At 40.1% G+C, this 20,623-nt stretch overlaps 1 protein-coding gene across 2 annotated transcripts in view; it reads left to right on the top strand.

Moving 5' to 3' along the window:
* gpc5a (glypican 5a) overlaps nt 1-20,623 on the top strand; it is a 97,368-nt gene that overhangs the window by 55,142 nt on the left and 21,603 nt on the right. For both annotated transcript variants that reach the window (XM_053615043.1, XM_053615042.1), the window contains exon 8: nt 2,276-2,438. In XM_053615043.1, the coding sequence (XP_053471018.1) occupies nt 2,276-2,438 (163 nt within the window). The remainder of the gene's footprint in view (nt 1-2,275; nt 2,439-20,623) is intronic.

The raw sequence follows: 20,623 nt of genomic DNA, 5'->3' as shown, positions 1-20,623 counted from the left end.
GAGTTATGATGGTCTTTACTAATTTGGTGATTAGCAAGTGAAGTATTTATGTAGCTTGTTTCTTGACGTATGCTAACTCATAATTAGTCAAGTAGCTTGATGAATATTGGCAACTATCTACTAGTTTACTCATTAGCAGAGTATTTTCTTCTTCAATTCTTCTTTAATCCCTTTATTTATATTGCACTTAGGTTCCAAGTATGGTATTTTGCTTTCTTACAGGATTGCAACTATTTAGCCTAGCTAGCAGATTATTCATACTACTCCTCAAATTACCTTGTAGCTAGTTGTTAAGTCTATTTTTGCTAATTTCGTTTAATTAGCCGACTTTAAATTTTCATCATAACTTAGTAGTGTATTAGCTAGTTAGCAAATAGGCTACAATAGCGCTAAGACATGTTCTCTTTTCGAGCCACTCTTCATTTGTCCCTTTTATTCGCATTGTAGCTAGTTTCTGTGTAGCGTCGCCATTATTTTTATTTAGATTTTTTGCTCATACAGTAACTTCTGGCAGGCTACTATCTGACTGCTGAATACGCAGTTGTATTTTTCGTCAACTCTTCTTTGTGAGGTGTTAACTGACCGGGTTTTAATTGCTTGCTAACACAAACACTAGTTAGTCAGTCAGTCAAGTCTCTGGAAATTGTTAGCTTTTGAAATGGAAAGGACGCAACAAGAGCTTGATTTGAGATCTGAAAACGTATAGAAGCCAGTCAGCCGTCTGCGGCTGGTGATGAAGAAAAGCGATATTTGAACTATTTTATGTTATTCTCTGGGATTTTACAGCTTTGAGCCTGGAGTGCAGAGCGAGTTCAATTGACTGGATCATTATATTCGCTCTCCTTTTATTTAATTTATCTCTGAGCGAAGAGCGACTCGCTCGCCGATGGTATGAAATATCCTTCGCAAAGAGCCATAAAGCATTCAGAGCATCGGAGGCACGTCGTTTTTATTTAATATTTAATGCCGTATTTTAGGGGGTTTTTTCCCCTCCCTAATTTTACAGCTGATCCGCATGCTTAAACAGTCTTAATGGACACATGGCAGCAGATGGACAGTTTTTAAGGACACGACGCACTTGTGACGACTTTGGAGTTTCTTCTAATCGCTACGGGCTAATGTAGCGTCTGTCGCCTTTCAACCGAGATGGAACGTGAGATGTCGGTTCAGACAAAGCTTCATCAAGAGCTACTCTACATTGCCTTTATATAATGCTTACATATAGCGTGAGAGGATGTACAGCTTTTGCTCGTAGCAGTTAGCTTCCTAGCTGCCAAATGCTAGCCGCATGCATTTTATGCTAACTAGCTTTATCTGTGTTGCTGACTAGCTATTTTTTTTTATTCTTCTTCTTCCTCACCTTTGAATGTAGCTGTTGGCATGTACCAAGTAGACATTTGGTTTTCAGAATGATAATCCTTAAAAATAAGCACTAATAATGCTAGCTCTAACCTCACACATCACCACGGCGGCCATGCTTTCCAAAATACGATTGGTTAGATGCTGAATATCCACTAGAGGGCAATGATGTTGTTTTTTGTTGTTTTTTTTTTTTGTATCGTTTTAATGGAGCGGGTTCTGCAGTATTAGAAAATAAACAGTTGACCTTTTCCATAAAAAAAATAAATAAAATAAATTCTAAATATTGGGTAAGGCAGCTTTGGCCTCGGGTGCAGAGGGTGTATCACCAGCATTAGAAATTGTCTAAAGACAATGAGGCAATAAAAGCGTGGGAAGCAGCCATACTGATTCTCATTCAGAGGATGAAGCTAAAATAAATATGCCATTCAGAGGATGAAGTGATGGCCGGAGCAATAAGAAAGAGAGAGGATGGGTCTTTCGTCCAGCAGAGGAGATAAATCCCTCCGTCCCTCCGGGCCTCTGCCGTGCTCAAACACAAACCAATCTGTTTTAAAGTGTGCGTGTGTGCAGGTGTGATTGAGAATAACGTACGGTGCTCGAGGCCGGAGAGGAATGCTTCATCATGGCCTTTTTCTCATTTTTCTCTTCCGTTCCCTCGGGCGATGAACACTTCAACTTTATTGTGAAGGACGTGTACAAAGAGAGGCAAATAAACGGATTTGGGACTGAGCCACAGGCTGGAAGTAGCTTAGTACTTTGTTTTATACAAACTATATTTATAACTAGCACGCTAGCTAACAACTTGTATATAATTTTTAGCTAGCATGCTCCAAATGATCTCTTAAAATTCTTTTTAATTTGATATGAAAACGTATAAAATTCTATTTCTATTAAGAACTTGTTTGTGTGCCAGCTCCTGCAGGGACGTTTTATCCCTAAAGTGGGCACTCTGGGCCAGATCGAGATGGGCAGCGGAGACACGGACATGACGTTTAGTGGACAATGTGATGATGAGGATGGATGCTGGGGGTCTGGCGACAAAGCTGGAGAAACCAGGATCATTATACCACCTGAGTGTGAGTAATAACATCAACTGTAATGCACGTGTTCATGACTAGTTAATGTTCTTACTAGAATGGCAGCCATTTTAGGGCTTCATTATCTCATACCTGAGCTGCTAAACTCATTCAGTTTGGTTTATGTGTATTTCTTGTATGACCATCTTCACCCTAGTTTGTCCAAATGGAACACTCAGGTAAATATGATTAGCTGTGATTAGCATTAATTAAATTTAAAACATTTCCAGTGTATAAATGCTGCCGTAAGGGTTCCTTTTAAGGATGAACATTTACCTTAGTACTGAATTGTAGAGGCGGGGGGTCAGGGGGTTGGCAATTTCCCCATTGCATTAAGGCACTGATGGTACAGGGATTTGCAAAGACAAGTTTATTAATGGTTGCATCAGAGCAAGCACTGCACAAACGTTTCTAACTGAAAATGGGCATAAAATTGTCCAAATTACCCAATACACTATGGGACTGATCAGGCTGTCTAGTGATGGATAGACAGATGCATGACGGACAGATTGATGATGGATTGTCACATGGGTGGATGTATGCATGAACGGGCAGATGTATGAGGAATGTTTAGCTCAGTGGATGGATGGGTTGATGGATGGATCAATAATTAATGAATGTATGGGTTGATGGATGGATGGTTGGCAGGGTACAGTAGATGGACAGATCAGCAGATAGAGTGGATGGATCATCGGATAGCCGGATGGATGGGTGAATGGGTGGATTTATAGGTGGGCTGGCTGTATGGCTAGATGGTCAGATGGGTGGATGGATGGATGGGTGAAAGGATGGCTTTATTATTGGCTCCTGGGTGGATGGATGGGTGAATGGTTGGATGTATAGGCTGAATGGACAGATGGGCCGATGAATGGATTGGATTGATGATTGGATGGTAGATGGATGGATGGATGCGCAGATGGATGGATTGATGGATGGCTGGTTGGCTGGATTGATTCACTACAACTGAACTACAGCCATGATGTCATACAGCCATATTATACTTCTTAAATATCACAGCAGTGCTTCTAAAAATACGATCACTAAAATTCCTCCAGTGGATGTGAAAATGCATTTTATTCCAGACATTTTTCCCCCTCTAACGGATGAATAAATGTCATGTAAACTAATGGTGATTACTTATAGATAAAAACAACCCGCCTGGTCTCCATCTCCCCTGCTCTCCGACCCGAGTGTCTCTAAATCAATCTCTCCAGCCGCTCTTTCCGTCCTGCTATCATTTATCTCTCGGACGCACACTTCTGATTAATCGCCTTCCCTTCTTCTGGTGTCACGGGTCACCAAAAGGCAACATCATTGTGTTATGCCAACGTTCGTCTCTCCTTCTTTCGTGCCGCTTTTTCATCATCAAACCAGGCCACGCCCCCTCACTTAGATCAAGCACCTCAGTTCCTCTTGATCCATACAGTTTATATAACTCCAGTGTGGATAACCTCGATTTGTGGTTTCGCTGGAAACCAAAATCAGATTTTCTCTCAGCTTGCGTCCCACTGGGCCTTGCTAACAGTTACACTTGTATGTCTTAAACCTTCAAATCACAAAATTAGTATGCTAATAAATGGAAGTGGAATTGGCCATGCCCGTTTATGAGTGGCCTTGGCTTTTAAACATGAAGATAACGAGTTATCCGCATTGAAATAAATGACAATTACACTTCCGTTACACGTTAACGACTGAAAGTGGCGGATCACTGCAAAGGTCAAAGAAGGCTTTAAGTGAAATGAACGATTTGATCCTAACGTTATCCACAAAAAAAGACAATTTTTGAAAGTTGCAATGCGAAATGTAAAAAATTAAGCAATTCAGTAGTCATGTCTTGTCTCAACGTAAGGGTTACTGCAAGGGGCGTAGTTAAAGTTAGGTGAAGAGTTTGTAAATTTAATTTCTGTTGCATTCCTATGAACTCTTTTAGGTTGAACTTATCGGCGTGACTATATACTGTGATATCATCCCACCACTCAGTGTCTTCATAAACGTATTCTAATTTACTTCAGAGTGATTTAAACAGGACGAACTCTGAACGTTGTTTTTATTAAACAGTAAAAGACACCATTTGTATCTCAATCGTTGAGGGCAATGAAGACGGACACGCTTTAATCTGCTTAATATCCGTCGCAGCCCTTCGGCTTTCGTGCGCATTAATCACAGTACACTCCAGGAGAAGCTCACGCCCCATTTATTTATTTATTCTTCCAATTATTTATGGAAGCGACCCAGAGGCCTTGTCGTCGGATCCGCACGAGCAGAGCATAAATATTTTGGATCGGATTTGCATGTCATTATCTCACGCATAATGTTAGCGTATCTGCATTCAAACAAAAATGCTGACCTTTAATTGACCTCGTTCGTTTGAATGAGGCTCGTTTTTTTGTGTTTATCTCCCGAAATGAACATTTCTTATCTCCCGAAATGAACGTCTTCCCCCAAGTGCCTTATTTGTTTGAACAGAATAATCTGCTAAATATGATTAGCTTTGATTAGCAGTAATGTGATTTACACTCGAGTTCTTTTTCTGAATTAAATGGAAAAAGAAAAAGAAAAAAAAAGAAAAAACCTCAGAAGAAATCCCTGCTAATCCCTTTTAGCATGGAATTTGTCATTGAAATGTACACCCAGTTTATGCTAAATATGATTCTAATTTCAGATGAATGAAAGTGTCAGAATTGAAATCAAAGCCATAATCTTAACCCCACGCTACAGATTAACCTGGTGGGGGATCATTGAAGAACTGGTTAACTACTAAATCCAGCATCACCTTGCATTAAATAAGCTAGCAAGGGCTAAACTGAAATAGGTTGCCAGAGCTGCAATGTGGATTTTGGGTGTGTGTTTAGCTCAGGAGTGTATGGAAGAGCTAAAGGGCGCCAGCGAGTCGTTATCAGAAACGTCAGCTATCGATCACAGGAAACGGAGGAGGGTCCTTTAGCAGCGTTAGCGCTAATTAAAAGCCCGTGTCAGGAGATGATGTTAATATAATATGACTCTTCAGTTCATCAGCAGAAGGTGTGTAATGACGGCCGAAGGTGATCTCTCTCTCTCACACACACCTGATTAGCCGTAATGATCTGCCGGATTGGTATGGATCCCGCTAATGGAGTCGAGAGACTGTCGAAGAGTTTCGATCGCTCCTGTCCTGAGATGACACTTTAACACTTTATTGATCTGCTCTCCATTTTATGACACATTTCTGACCTCCCTCCCTTCCTTATTTCTGGTGGCTAATGGTATCTTCCACCTTTCCTCACAGTGAAGGCCTGTTGGGAGTTTCACGCATGTTTGTCCACAAAAAAATTCTCTTCATAAACTTGACTTGAGATCGCAGGTGACATTGGTCGGACGTTAATTAGCAACACTAGGCTAACCGGGCTAACCTAAGCTAATTGGGCGGCATTTTATTATTTGGAACGATGTCTTAAGTCTTTTATATGTTTGGAATTTAGAGTGGAGATTGCATGGCCTTCAAATGAAACAAGAATTCCCCAGACAGACTCCAGCCTCAGCTTTTACATGATGTCTCCTGATGTTCAAACTCTACACTGTGGCTCTATTGAAATGAAAAATGATAACAATTACCTTTAAATATATATACCTTGGTGGGCAATTTAAAAATGCTTTTCCTCCCATGCTTATCACTTGTCTGTGGTAGTTATCAGTGCTGGTGTGGCTTGAAAATGGTCAGGCTAACACACTTGCCCGACACACGATCGTTGTTCGGTTTCAACGAGGATATCGTCGGCTCACCAAACCGGATTTTCAAAAGACCTTTAGAAAACAGGCCAATGAAAGACAGAAATTGCAGCCGAAAAGTCAGAAGATCGTTTGAACCTGATAAATAATAGTATTATACCAAAATCGTCTTGTGCAGAAGTACAAAACTTCAACGGTCAGAAGGCATCTTGACAAACGGCACCGTAGGTGAGTGCGGCAGCTGAGAAACCACTCTCTGTAGAAAAGCAAAGTATGAAAGATTACAGTAAACTGAGTACCTTAAACCTTGATGCACCAAACTGACTCAGGAAGTAGCCTATTACAATGGATAAATGTACGATTTTTGGTTGGCAAAGGTCAGAACTGCTGGTAAGAAGCACACTGATGCTGATATCTTCAGATTTCCGTGAGTCTAAGTGGTAGGTCCGTCATGGTTTTTGGGGGCAAGTTCCAGCAAACACTGTAAGAGACCGGGTCACATTCAATGGTCTAATGAATGCAGATAAATATAGGAGAAAGCTAAAAACGTTTTTTTGTTCTGCTTTTTCAGCTAAAGCAGCAGACTGAAAGTAAATACAATTAACCTGCAGAAAGACAAATCACTGAAGGCGATAGGATGTGGGATGTGAAAGAAGCACATATGCTTCTGGCAGCATCCATGTTTTCCAAATTCATGTAGGTGAACTCTGACTTGTGAATTCAGCAGTGTCGATCTTATGAGCCAGTAAGAAAAAAGCTGGGTGGGACTGTGGATTCTTCGTATGGGAAAGCAATGAATGATCTGCTTATTAGTAGCTCTATGTACCCTTGGGAAAACAAATGACTGATACAGTAAAAACTTACATATCAGGTGGCCAAGCACTTTTGGGGAACAATACTCGTTGCCTGGATTAAACAGGTCTGTTGGGGAACATCTGATCCAGGATTACTCATGTTTTATAGGCAATTGAATTCATCCCTTGGTGCACTAAAGAATGCAAACTAGCTGGAAGGAAAGAGGAAGGGGCCTAGAAAGTGTCCTGGATGAGACACGAAACATGCAAGAAATGACCCCCCCCGACCCCTTGACTTCCTAGAACATGGTGGATCACTGATGCATGGGAACATCTGCAAGAAACACGAGTTGCACCTTCAAGTCCAAATGGGAAGACTAGTGGAAAAATAAAGCTGAGATCTTATGATACTATCAGATCTGGAACAGCAATGGTGATCTCTATTGTAACCCAGGGACAGACACAGGAACTCGAGAAAGTGGTGAAAGTTAAACACAGCATTGTCCCAGTGGCGATCGGCGCACTTGGGATCGTGACCCATATGTTGAAAGACTGGCTCCAACAGCTTGCAGGAATGAGATCATTGACCTTGATCTGTAAAAGCACAATCTAAGGAACAACAAAGATACTTCTTCATCCCCTTCCCTTGAAATCCTTGCAGATCTTTGGTAGGAGGACCATATGAGGGAAGTCGAAACATAGAACAACCACACCACCCACCAGAAAAGCAGGACGCAATGATAAAAAGAATTTATCATTGAAGAAGTAGAGAGGATCAATAAAGCCTTGTCTTCTGAGGGCAGGCGCGATCGAACCATTCAACAAAGTTTCAGCTCCATCAGCTGGATTCCTGAACAATTCTGCAGATCATCATGTGTCTCTGTGCGAGAGATCACCTTTGCCCGTCATTACACACCTACTGCTGATGAACTAGAGAATCATATTACATTATTGTAGTAGCAGAAATACTGTACTGTTCCCTCAAACTCAGCAGGCCTCTGAAGTGAATTTGGTAGCCCCCCCAAGCAACTTTTTTTTTGAGGGGGGGGGCTTCAAAACCTAAGTGCAATATTATCTTCCTTTACAGCCATGAATGTCTGCGGGAGGGATAAAATGACTTCTCAGTCATTTCCCTGTAGAGAGAGATGCTTGAACCATTATTTCAAAATGTCTTTGCTCGTTTTCTTTGTTTTTTCACTTATTGAGGCGAGACGGGCTACTCTCACCACTCGGAAAGGCAGAATCTTGTTATACCCTGTATAGTACATACATATATGTAGTACAAGTATACCTAAACCATCAGTCATATAACTGAACATGCCTTCAACACCCATTTGATTTGTTTGTACTATTAATAATGAGATGATAATCATTTTATATTACAAATGCACCAGAAAAGAGATCAGCACTCTTGCATTTTTCCTTGAAGTTAATTTTGCTTGTACAGTGTTCCTCAGGGCTCAATATTAGGTCCTTTTCAGGTTTTTTTTTTTTTTCTTTTCCCAATGTTAATTTTCACACTTTTCTCTCCACACCTGCCCTATGAGTGTCGGCCTGCGCGAAGCCAGATGGCTCATTTAGTAATAAAGAATGAAAAGGCCAAGCACACATCATCCTGAAGAGCAATTTTAAAGATGAACCCAGTAACAAACACCTTTCAGACCCACAACTGAGACCAGAAATAGTCTGCATTTTCATCGTAATGTCCTCACTTCTGTTTATAGGGTCTGTTAAAGCAATGACCTAATGGTGTGTACATGCCTGTTGCATTTGTCTAAAACTGGCCTTTCCCAGGTAATGAAGACAAAACGCATTCAGTTCTTATTAGAGATTTTCCTCTGTCATCAATCATACAAATGGAGGGGATGTGCACAAGACTTTAGATAGGTGGTGCAGCTTAAACAGCAAATAAAAAACATTGCTCCAGCTTGGTATGCAGTTTGGTTAGGATTGGAACAGTTTAGCTATATTTAGTTATGTTGATAAAGGAGCATCATTGACATAGTTTATGTAGAGAAATCAGGTAATGTAGAGTGCCACTCTGAGCCACTGCCAAACTGAGGGCTTGCAAAGGCCTTTTTGCTGCCAATTCATCCCAAGCCATTTTGCATAGCATAATGCTTGTTTGATATGACCATGGGCTAATTATGACCTGTTGAATTCTGGATTCTGATTGGTCAGAAGGTGTTGATTCATTTTCCATAACAGTAGCTCTGACAGTAGTGCAGCTCCAAATCATAGGTTTATATTCATGTGCTGGTTCTAATATGTTATCAGTTCCAGTAACAATTCATTCACAAGGATTCATATAAGAAAAATGATTTAAAAAAAAAAAATTATGATGACGTTGTCTTTGGTGAAATGTATGGAAGGACTCCGGGTTCAGACATTTCAGAAAGTTTTCAGGACAGAGTTTACACTTTGCAGCTTACACTTACACTTCTTGGTAACATGACGAGCTGCCTTTTTTTAATATATATATATATATATATATATAACATAGATGATAAGAATTATCCACAACAATAAACATAACTATAACCGGATAAAAAAGTATAACCTGTGATTCTTTAAAACCGGCATGTTTTTAAGCAGAAATTCTACAATATAAATTCCCTCAACATCGGTTCATTTAAGAAACCTTTTTTTTTTTTTTTAGTCTTCAAACGGACAGAAGCTGATTAATATACAGACTTCATACTCACGAATTTTCATCTTCCTTGTGACTGAATGTCTTGCTCTGCTAATTAGGGCCAAAAAGGCCATGCACACTTCATTCTGAAGGGCACTTTTAGAGCCAAATTCGGTGACAGTTACACCTTGAGAAGCGAGAGGAAAAACACTGTCTCTTGTTACAAAGGTGAGAGCGGGCAGTCAACACCTTCATCGCCCCCTACTCTGGATTTCTTAATGAACTCTACAGCTCTCGCCCCTCCACCTTCTGCTTCTTCACTTAACTTATATTGTGCAGCTTAAATGACTGACCTAAAGAATACTCTGTGTGTGTGTGTGTGTGTGTGTGTGTATATATATGTGTGTGTATATATATATGTGTGTGTGTATATATATATATATATATATATATATATATATATATATATATATATATATATATATATATATATATATATACATACACACACATACATATATAAAATATTCATTACCCAGAGCAAAAATGCGTGAATCCCACACCTTTGAACAGTTGTTCAAGCACCCTATGCATCACATTTAGGACGCAACTGCCTCCTGCATTAGTATCTAGGTGTGCTTGGATGTGAAAATGCCGTTAGCTGAAGTGTGAAAGTGAAGACGCAATGTGTCGGCATCTCTGTGTGGGTGAAATCGAGTCGGAGTGTAACTTTAGAGCTTTGTCGTTGAGGGATCAATCATTCCCTCTCCCGACGAGCCATGGGTGTTTTTTCTGAGAATTGATTTGAAACTGGTCCAAAGGTTTCAGTGAAGGATGGGTAGTGCTTTTCTCTCTCTCTCAATCTCTGAGCGTGCTCTCCTCATCGCCCAAGTTTGTCCTTGAATGTGTTGCGACTCAATAGCAGAACTCGAGTGATGTTCACTTGGCATGGCTTCCCTTAAAAAACAAAACGGGCCTTTTTTTTTTTTTTTTTTTACCAATAGCAGGTGGAGGAGAGAGTGAGAAGCAAGAGCGCTACACTAAACTAATTTAAATTAAAACAAATTAACACAGATTCTTTACACAATCACCAGTCTGCATGCCAAGTGTGCTTTTATCCACATCTAAAAAAAAAAAAAATAATAAAAAAAAGTGTGAATATTCTGAAGTGGCATCATCATAAGGGTTCCAGCCAAACACACACAGTCATTGGCTACATCCCAAACTTCTGTACTGCATAGTAGGCTGTGTGTGAATTGGTGCACTATCTGTGGTATTTATTCTTCAAGCAGGTTGTACACCACTTGGCATGTCTTTCAGTGAGGCAAATGGGAATGTTGTTGAGTGAGTGGGACAGACAGGTGTCTTTGAGTGGGAAAGATGTGCATGTCTTTGAGTAACAAATGGGCATTTCATTGAGTGGAACTGAGGGGTGTGTCTTTAAATGGGACAGCTTGTTGTGTCATTGAGTGGGACTAATGGATGTGTTTTTGAGCGCGACACATGGCCATGTCTTTGAGTGGGACAGATGGGCGTGTCTATTTGGGACAGGTGGACATGTCTTTGTGTGGCACAGGTGAGCGTGTCTGAGTGGGACAGAGGGGTGTGTCTTTATGGGAGACAGATGGGTGTGTCCAATGTGGATGTGTCCCAAACCACATGCACACTCCTTACTTTGTAGGTCACATAAATCTTATCATTGGTCCACTGTGAACATGTCCCAGACCACACAAAATAGTCTCAATATGTAGGCCATTTTAATGCCACAGTGCGTTATGGGTATTCGTCATTTGGACACCAACCTGCTGCATGAATGCTCTTTATCCACAGTACAGCTCTAAGACTCACACACACAGAGACAAGTGACACTGGATCTAAACACTCCCATGTCACTGTGCAGTCGTGTTCTAATTTGTCGAGACATGGAAGTTCACCAGATGTAAGCTGCCCTTTGCGTCACCAAAGTAACATCACTCCCTTCTCTAAATCATCCGCATCATTTTGCCAAGTCCCCTAAACCCCACAGGGTGGAAGAAGGGGGTGAGATAAAAGAGGAAATGAAGAGATTGTTTTGATAGCAGGATGCTGCATGGTGAAGCTATACTGAGTGCCCATTGATGTGATGGGTCATTTTCAACATATTTACACCTTCTGGTTTACTGTGAATGTTAGCGTTAGCATGCTAATTGAGCCTAAATCACAAGTAGCAGAAATTCACCAGGTTGTGTGGGGCATTCCCCCTACTCCCTATACTTGGAATATTCTAGAACAGCTAAAGATCACAATACATTCTCAAGGACTCATTTACCCCTAATCCCGATTTCCTAGTATCAGGATTCATAGAAGAATCACCAAAGTGAGAACGAACTACGATCTGAAGCAGAACAAGAAACGAGAAAGAAAATTGGGATAACATCAAGAACAAGAAGCTAACAAGAACCTTTAATTAGAAAACAACCGGATCAAACGATCAAGATCCAGAACATAATATCAACAAAAGGACCAGGACTAGAACACAATTTGGAATCTGGAATCAGAACCAAGACCAAGCTACAACACAATCGACGAGAACCAGACCAAACTAGAATACAATCGACAGTCAGGACCAGAAGTACTGGAAAGCAGATCCTTAATAAGAATAACCAGAGCAAGATCTAGGAACCGAATCAAAACTTCAACAGCCAGAATCGCAATAAGAACAAGCTTGGAACATCATTAATATGGAGAACCACAACAAGAGCTAGAACAATAGGATCAAGAACAAGAATCTGAACCTCAACAACCGGAAATAGAATGCGAAGTAGAAAGAGAATCAACACTAGAACAGCCAGAACCAGAATCCCGTCTAGAACCATGACAAGAACTTGATACAGTATCAAAACAACAAGAATCAGAACCACAACAGCCAGTGTAACCAGAACTAGAAAATGAGATCAAAGCTTAAACAATCAAAGCTTAAACAATCAAAGCTTAAACAAGGACAAGATCCTCAAAAAGAACAATATTGTACATAGAACCCCTATAAGAACCAAAACAAGAGTGTGAAAGCTGCATCTGGAGGTGATGCCAGTTCCCTGTCTATTGATCTGCACTGTTTCCATGGAGACACTATATCGACGCAGTAAAACGTGGATGCATATTCCCTTGATGGCACCCACACACTCGCCTCGTTCTCTGGCTTTGACTCATCAGAGCCGTGTGGAACAAAGCCAGATACTTACAGTCACTTACAGGGTTCTGATGAGGTGTCACATGGCATCACTCACTAAAACATTCAAGTTCATGCGGACAAGAGAATGGACAACTCTAAAGCTTCACTATAGCTCCCGCTCTGATCGAGGTGAAATAAGTTAATTAATCTGAATTCAAGTGGGTTCTCCATTCAGCTGTGTGTTTATGCTAATACAAAATATGTCAGACTTAAAAACACACCAGAACAAGAACTAGAATGAAAGTCAGAATCAGAAGAAGAAGCAGAATGAGAATCTGAACCATAACAGCCAGTATAACCAGAACCAGATTCAGAAAAATATCAAGAAGATAACCCAAAACAGTCCAGAACCAAGATGAGAGAAGAACAAGTTTTAGAATTCCAAAACCCAAATCAAAACAAGAACCAGTAATTGAACAATAATGTTAATCAGATTTAGAATAGGATCAAGAAAATGAATGACCACATAATACAGAACCATCAACAGAGATGGAAACAAAACCACAATCAATGATGGAACAAGAACTGTAACAACAACTAGAACCTGATCCAGAATCAGGGTAAGATCAGGAAGAATCTAAACTTGAGCACAATACAGAAACAAAATCAGAACCAAGATAAAAATCACAACAAGAACTCCAAGCTGAATCAAAACTAGTAAAAGAACTAGAGCTGGAATCAGAATCACAGCTTGGACAAGAATCAGAAAACAAGACCCAAAGTCAGAATTTAAAGTGCAACCAGCATCAGGTAAAAAACAAGAACCAGAATAATAACCTGAACCCCAAGAGCAAGTATATAACAAGAATCAAAATGCGACTTGGGAACATAATCAAAACTATAACAATGACCAGAACCAAAATTAAAACTGCATGTGGAACCAAAACAAGAACTAGAAGTAGAACCAGAATTGAATTTGGTCAAGAACCAGACTCAGACCTAGAAAAAGAACTGGGAACATAACTAGAACCTGGAATAGAATTAGGATAAGAGCATGAAAAATCCAAACTTGAACATAATCCAGAAAGAAAATCAGAATCGGAATCTAAAACAAAAAGCACGGTAGGAACGTACAGCTGAATTAGAATCAAGAACATGAATCAAAACTAGAACAAGAACCAAAATGTCATGAGACGAGCCAGATTAAGAACTAGAAACAGAATCTAGTTTGAAAAACTAGACCAATGACAAGAACCGACATTAGAACCATGAAGAAGAAAAACAATAAAAGCGAAGAAACGGAACAGAATGTCAAAACTAGAACAACGACCGAACACCGAATCAAAACCTCAAGAATAATCAGACACAGAACCATAAAACTGACGAGCAGGTGACTGTTTTTATGTTTTCAGTTCCCTGTATTTTCTCCTCCATTTTCCTGTTCTTCCATTAAAACCCTGTCAGAAGCTGCGGGTCAGTCGTGTGCAGCTGTGTGCCCTCTAGCTGTCAATCATCCTCCCTCAGGAATTTAGCCCCACCCCCTTAATCATCACCTACACCGTTTAAATCTGCCCTCGTCTGTAAGGGAACGTCAGGAACGGTCCCAGAGCGGCTCTAACGTAGAGGTACAATTTTAAGTGAGCAGACTCACAGCTTTAGTACACATAAACTGTTGTGTGTAAGTATTCACCCCCTTTCAGTTATTCACATTTTATAGTGTTATAACCTGAAACGGAATGGATTTTTTATTTTTTTTTTGTTAGTTGCATTAGTATTCACCCCAACTGGAAGGAAGTGAATTTGAAGCAAAACCAGAATGTGAGAATGATCAAGAACGATAACAAAACTAGAAACAGAACCAGAATCTGAACCACCATACCCATAAGAACAAAAACTGAAAGCAGAACAGGAATGGATATAAGATCAAGAACACAACCACAATAAGCATTAGAACAAGAACAGGAACTAGAATCTGAACTTGAACCAGAATACGATGAAGATGACAACCAAAAACTGCACACAATCTAGAACCACAACAAATAGAGAACAAAAACTAGAATCACAGCCCAAAATCAGAACAAGAACCAGATATAGGACTGTAATCGGAACCAGACTTCGAATGAGACAAGAAGCAGAATGAGAAGTTGAATCAGGATAAGATCAAGAAGAACATAATCCAGAAACAAAATCGGAATCGCTTTAAGGACTAGAAACAGAAACAAAACTAGAATTAAAATCGAATATCAAATTTGAACCAAAACAAGAACCAGAATGGGAATGAGATCAAGAGCAGAAACTAGAACTAAAACCTGAACCAGATTCTGAATAGAGTCGAGAAAACAAAACAAACCTAGACCACATAATCATGAGTTATGACAAGAGAAGAGAACAAAATCTAGACTCGGAACCCAACAAGAAATAGGTAGTAGAACTGTAATCAGAACCATATTTAATATTAGATCAAGAGAGAATTATGGATCTAGCAAAACACAAACCGGAACCATAATCTATACAAGAACCATAATCAATCAATAAGAACTAGAACCCAGAAACAGAAGCCAACTAGTAAAAGAATTGGAGCAGTGGTGGCTTGGCGGTTAAGGCTCTGGGTTACTGATCAGAAGGTCGGGGGTTCAAGCCCCAGCACTGCCACCGTGCTGGGCCCTTGAGCAAGGCCCTTAACCCTCTCTGTTACATATCAGCCGTGTCATGGCTGACCCTGCACTCTGACATCCTAACATGCTGGTGTATGCATTTCACTGTGCCGTAATGTATATGTGACCAATAAAGACCACAAGAGCCAGAACCAAGAACTATAACCAGAACCTATATTAGAGCAACAGAGCAAGTATAATATCAGGAATCAGGATTAGAACTAAAAAGGTCATATAACTAGATCCGAACAAGAACTAGTAATAGAATCAGGACTAGTAAAAGAGCTAGAATTAGAATGATGAGAACCAAGAAGCCGGTGCGCTGAAGAGCTTCACAGTGTGTGCTAATTAATGCTAGATTAGCAAGGTGATGTATGGGTTCATTAATGCTAGCTGTGTGTGTGTGTTAATTAACAGTAGAGTAGGTGGATACTGTAATTGCATTTTGCATTTTTAAAAGCTTCTAGTCCTGATTCGTGTGTGTGTATGCACGAGGCTGAAAATCCTTTTCTTTTCTTTCTTTTTCTTCTAATGTAGTACTGTAGTAAATACAATGTACCACAGCTATGGCAACCATTTTGTTGCATTATTTATCACAATACAGTAGTATATTTTGAGGTTTGGGACGCAGCCTGTGACATCTTGTCACTTCAGGATGCACAACAGAATGTTTGTGTTTCCTGTGCTGGTGCTATTACTTTTCCCTCCCTTTTTTGCTCCAGTGGGGTGTGAGACGGGGGTAAGCGTTTACACTGATCCGATTCATCACACGCTCCATGTCCATCACAGCCTGTCCTCTGATGTTAATTGGTAGTGCTAATTATCCGCCTGCGCGCTATTAAGCGCCGGCGCTGTGGTTCTGCGGGTACGGCAAATAAACGGCCGTCCATTAGCGTCTCGCTTCCTTTCACGGATTAGCTCACTATTGATTGTGGACAGCCTTTTTTTTTTTTTCTTTCTCCCTTCCCTCTACCCCTCCATCATTCTATCGATCCATCTCTAATGTGCGGTCACAGTGTGACTGTTTGTTATTTGTGATTTCGTGCTCGCTTCCATTCTGTTGTCCGTGGCAGCCATATTTACCGGAAAAGATGACGTTAGTAAAAACGGAGCGTGTACATGAAAGCACACATCCATATTGTTAAGGGGGGAAATTCTTTTCCTTTATTTACTTATTTATTACCTCATTTCACACAGCGATAGCTAACTACTGAACTAGCTGTTTGCTGTACGTGTAGCTATTTTGATGATTTTTTTTTCACGTTATAATTTGCTACCATATCAGCTAGCTAGCTATTTAGGTTACTCCAACGTAGTGTTCCGTAATGCTAGCTGGCTAATTTAACATCCAGCTCAGTTCTCACAACTTTTCCTGCGATGTCATAGAGAAGGAACAAACTGCATGTTGATATTTTTGCGCTCTAATATTAGTTCACACTTTAGAAGCTCATCTTCTACAGTTAGCTTTAAAAAAACCTCCTAGCTTTTGACTTCCTAGGCTAATTGCAGGACGTTGTTTTCTAAGTACTTTAAAATGGTTCTTTTTTTAAAATGGTTCTTTTTTTAAAATGTATACAATTACCTCACAATTTGTCCAATTTTCATTTAAAACCTTCTATATATTTATCTTCTGACTTTTTAGGATTTAAAAATAATTTCATGTTTAGCTAGCTAGCTAGCTAGCTCATCACAGGTTTTTTTTGTTGTTTTTTTTTTTGAGGCATCACATGACTAGCACTTTGTCATAACTGAAAAGATTTTCACGGTTCTCAACATTAGTAATGTGCTGATGTTGAGGTGATTTTTGTTTTTCCCACCAAAAACGGATGACAGTTAGTGCCAGCTAGCTTTTTATTAAACTCGTGGTTCGGTGATACCATGTGACTTTCATGTAATTTCAGCTAATACTGTACACTAGCACTAAGTTATGTAGTTCGGCATGCGCTCATCTCATCAATTCCGTCAAAGCGAGAGTATCCTTCCTGCATGAGCCGTTTCGTCCTTCATCATCCAACACACGCTGCGTCCATATGTTCAGCTAATTAAATCACAGCGCTCTGATCTCCTGAACCACAATGTGTTAATTACTGAAACTCCGTTATATAAACTCCATCTGTATATTCTCCTCCCTGCTCTTTATTTATTCAGCTTATTTTCTTCTCCCTTCCACGTTCTTTCCATTGTTTTTTGTAAGTTCAGGATTACGTTTAGCTAGCTAATGTAATGCAAACTGAAATAGCAACTAATTATACCTGTAACATTACTTCACACCTCGCTTTTGATTTGTTCGGCAAGTTCAATTTTATTTTCCATTTACTCTCAAATAGCTAGATTCATTTCATAACTTTTATCCAACTTCATTTATTTATTTATTTATTTTAACCACAGTAGACTTATTTTAATTCTATTGACGCTCACGTAGATCTTTTTACGTAGAATTTTATATATTTAATTTTTAGGGTCACACGTTCATTTATATATTTTTACGTAGTTCATATTGTTAACGTCTTAATTTTACATGTACACTACTAGTCGAAAGTTTAGACACACTCATTCTTTAGTTTTATTTTATTTTTTCCACATTTTAGAGTGATGATAAAGTCAACAAAACTCAAATGGAACTATGGGAATTATGTTGTGATGATAAATAAATTCCAAAATAATTTTAGTATTTTAGCATCTTCAAAGTAGACACTCTTTTTGCCTAGAATTTCCAGAAATGTATTCGTGGCATTTTCTCAACCGATTTCTTGAGGAATTCCCCGAGATGCTTTTTAAACAGTATGAAAGGAGTTCCCGCCTACGCTGGACTCTTATTGGCTGCTTTTCTGAATATTTCGCCCCAAGTCATCCATTTAAAAAAATTATATATATATTTTTTTTGTAAATAAATGTTAGCTATTTAATGAAAGAAATTAATATGTTGGTACAATAATATTTTTGTCTACAACACCGATTTCACACATTTAATCATACACCTTCAGATCAAATGGTTTTTAAGATCATGAGAAACATTTCAATCAAGCGTTCACTCTGATTCAGAATGCAGCAGCACGCCTTATCTTCAGCCAGCCCAAGAGAGTCCATGTCACACCCCTCTTCATTTCCCTCCACTGGCTTCCTGTAGCCGCCCGTATCAAATTCAAGGCCTTGATGCTCACCTACAAGACCTTGTCTGGAACAGCACCCTCCTACCTCAACTCTCTCCTGAAGGCTTACGCTCCCTCACGCAATCTGCGATCAATTAACGACTGGCGCTTAGTAGCGCCTACTCAGCGTGGCTCAAGGTCCCTTTCCAGAACCTTCACACTAACTGTTCCTCAGTGGTGGAATGAACTTCCAACAGCAATCCGGACCGCAGAATCTCTCACCATCTTCAAAAAACAGCTAGAGACCCACCTCTTCTGTGAACACCTAACCAACCCATAAAATAAATAAATAAATAAATACTCTGGCTCTTACACCTCTACTCTGCGCACTTTGCTTCTTCTGGAACTCAATTAACAGATCTTGTACAGTAGCACTACTTGTATTGTTCTCTGCTTGATATATCGCTTTGCGTGTATTTCCTCATTTGTAAGTCGCTTTGGATAAAAGCGTCTGCTAAATGAATAAATGTAAAATGTAAGTGTGTCTAAACTTTTGACCAGTAGTGTATATGTTAACATAACTTTAAACATAGTCAGCCATCTGGTCCGATCCCACAGAAATTGCTGAAAAAGTTAATTCTGTGAAGCCGCAGACCGGTCAGAGTGCCCATGCACCCTGTCCACCACCGAAAGCGCCTACAGCATGTGAGCATCAGAACTGGACCTTGGAGCAATGGAAGAAGGTGGCCTAGTCTGATGAATCACGTTTTCTTTTGCATCACGTAGACGGCCGGGTGCGTGTTCATCACTTACCTGGAGAAGAGATGGCACCAGGATGCATTATGGGAAGAAAGCAAGCCAGCGGAGGAAGTGTGATGCTCTGGGAAACCTTGGGTCCTGGCATTCATGTGGATGTTACTTTGACATGTACCACCTACCTAAACATTGTTGCAAACCAAGTACATCCCTTCATGACAACAGTATTCCCTTTTTCAGTAGGATATTGCATCCTGCCTCACTGCAAAAATTGTTCTGGAATGGTTTGAAGTACATGACCGAGTTCATGGTGTTTGACTTGGCCTCCAAATTCCCCAGATGTCAATCCGATCGAGCGTCTGTGGGATGTGTTGGACAAAAAAGTCAGATCCATGGAGACCCCACCTCAAAACTTACAGGACTTGGATCTACTGCAAATGTCTTGGTGCCAGAAACCACACCACAGCACAGCGCCAGAGGTCTTGGTGAGTCCCTGCCTCAACGGGTCCGAGCTCTTTTGGTGGCACAAATGGGACCTACACTATATTAGGCAGGTAGTTTTAATGTTATGGCTGAACAGTGTAGATTTTAGTATAGTTTTAAACTTTATAACACTGTTTTAGTCCAGATTTAGTTTCATACCCATTTACATTTATTCAATGAGCACTTCACCTTGAAGGTCAGGTTTTGGCCATCTCAAGCACCACGCTCTGTCAGTCTCCTTCGCTGCACCCTGTAAAATGGAAGGAGCCTGGGGCGCTGTATTTGGGCAGCAGCCAGACTCTCTTGTCTTTCTCACGCTGAAATGTCAGATGATGGAGAACCACGGCCTCGCTCCAAATATTTTAATAACTCTGTTTAGATCCCGTCGTGGCTGGCGACACGTATAAATTACAGCTTGGAAAAAATGGAGGGGGAAAAAAAAAAAGAAACAAGGCTGGGAACACCACACACACCCATACACACAGCTCACTGAAGGCTGTGTTCCTTGTTTTTGTGAAACGGTCTGATAAATCTGACAAGGCCGAAGTGATTCATCACGGTCACGCCACTTTCACAGGCGTGTTTCCTTCAGCGAACTATATGTTTAGGTGGATATTGATTTTTATAGCCGCGAGTCTTGCGTCCATACCAGATGTATGGGATTGTCAGAGCACTAACTAGCAGCAGTTAGGATTCATTAGACAATTCGTAGTAAAAATACGCATTGAATGTGTGCCTTTTTTTTCCAATTGAGTAATACATTCAACATTACAACAGTACAATAAGTGGAACTTAATAAAGACACAGTGTTTGTGTGGCCCATTTCGACTCTTAGCAGCGTATAACGAAACAAAAGCTGTACTTTAGAATGTGACAAAATGAACCATGATTAAGCTTTTCACTAGAGGAAGTGTCTGCTTG

This window comes from Ictalurus furcatus, chromosome 26 (genome assembly GCF_023375685.1).
Source record: "Ictalurus furcatus strain D&B chromosome 26, Billie_1.0, whole genome shotgun sequence".
NCBI classification, from domain to species: domain Eukaryota; kingdom Metazoa; phylum Chordata; class Actinopteri; order Siluriformes; family Ictaluridae; genus Ictalurus; species Ictalurus furcatus.
This window is presented reverse-complemented; position numbering and strand designations above follow the sequence as displayed.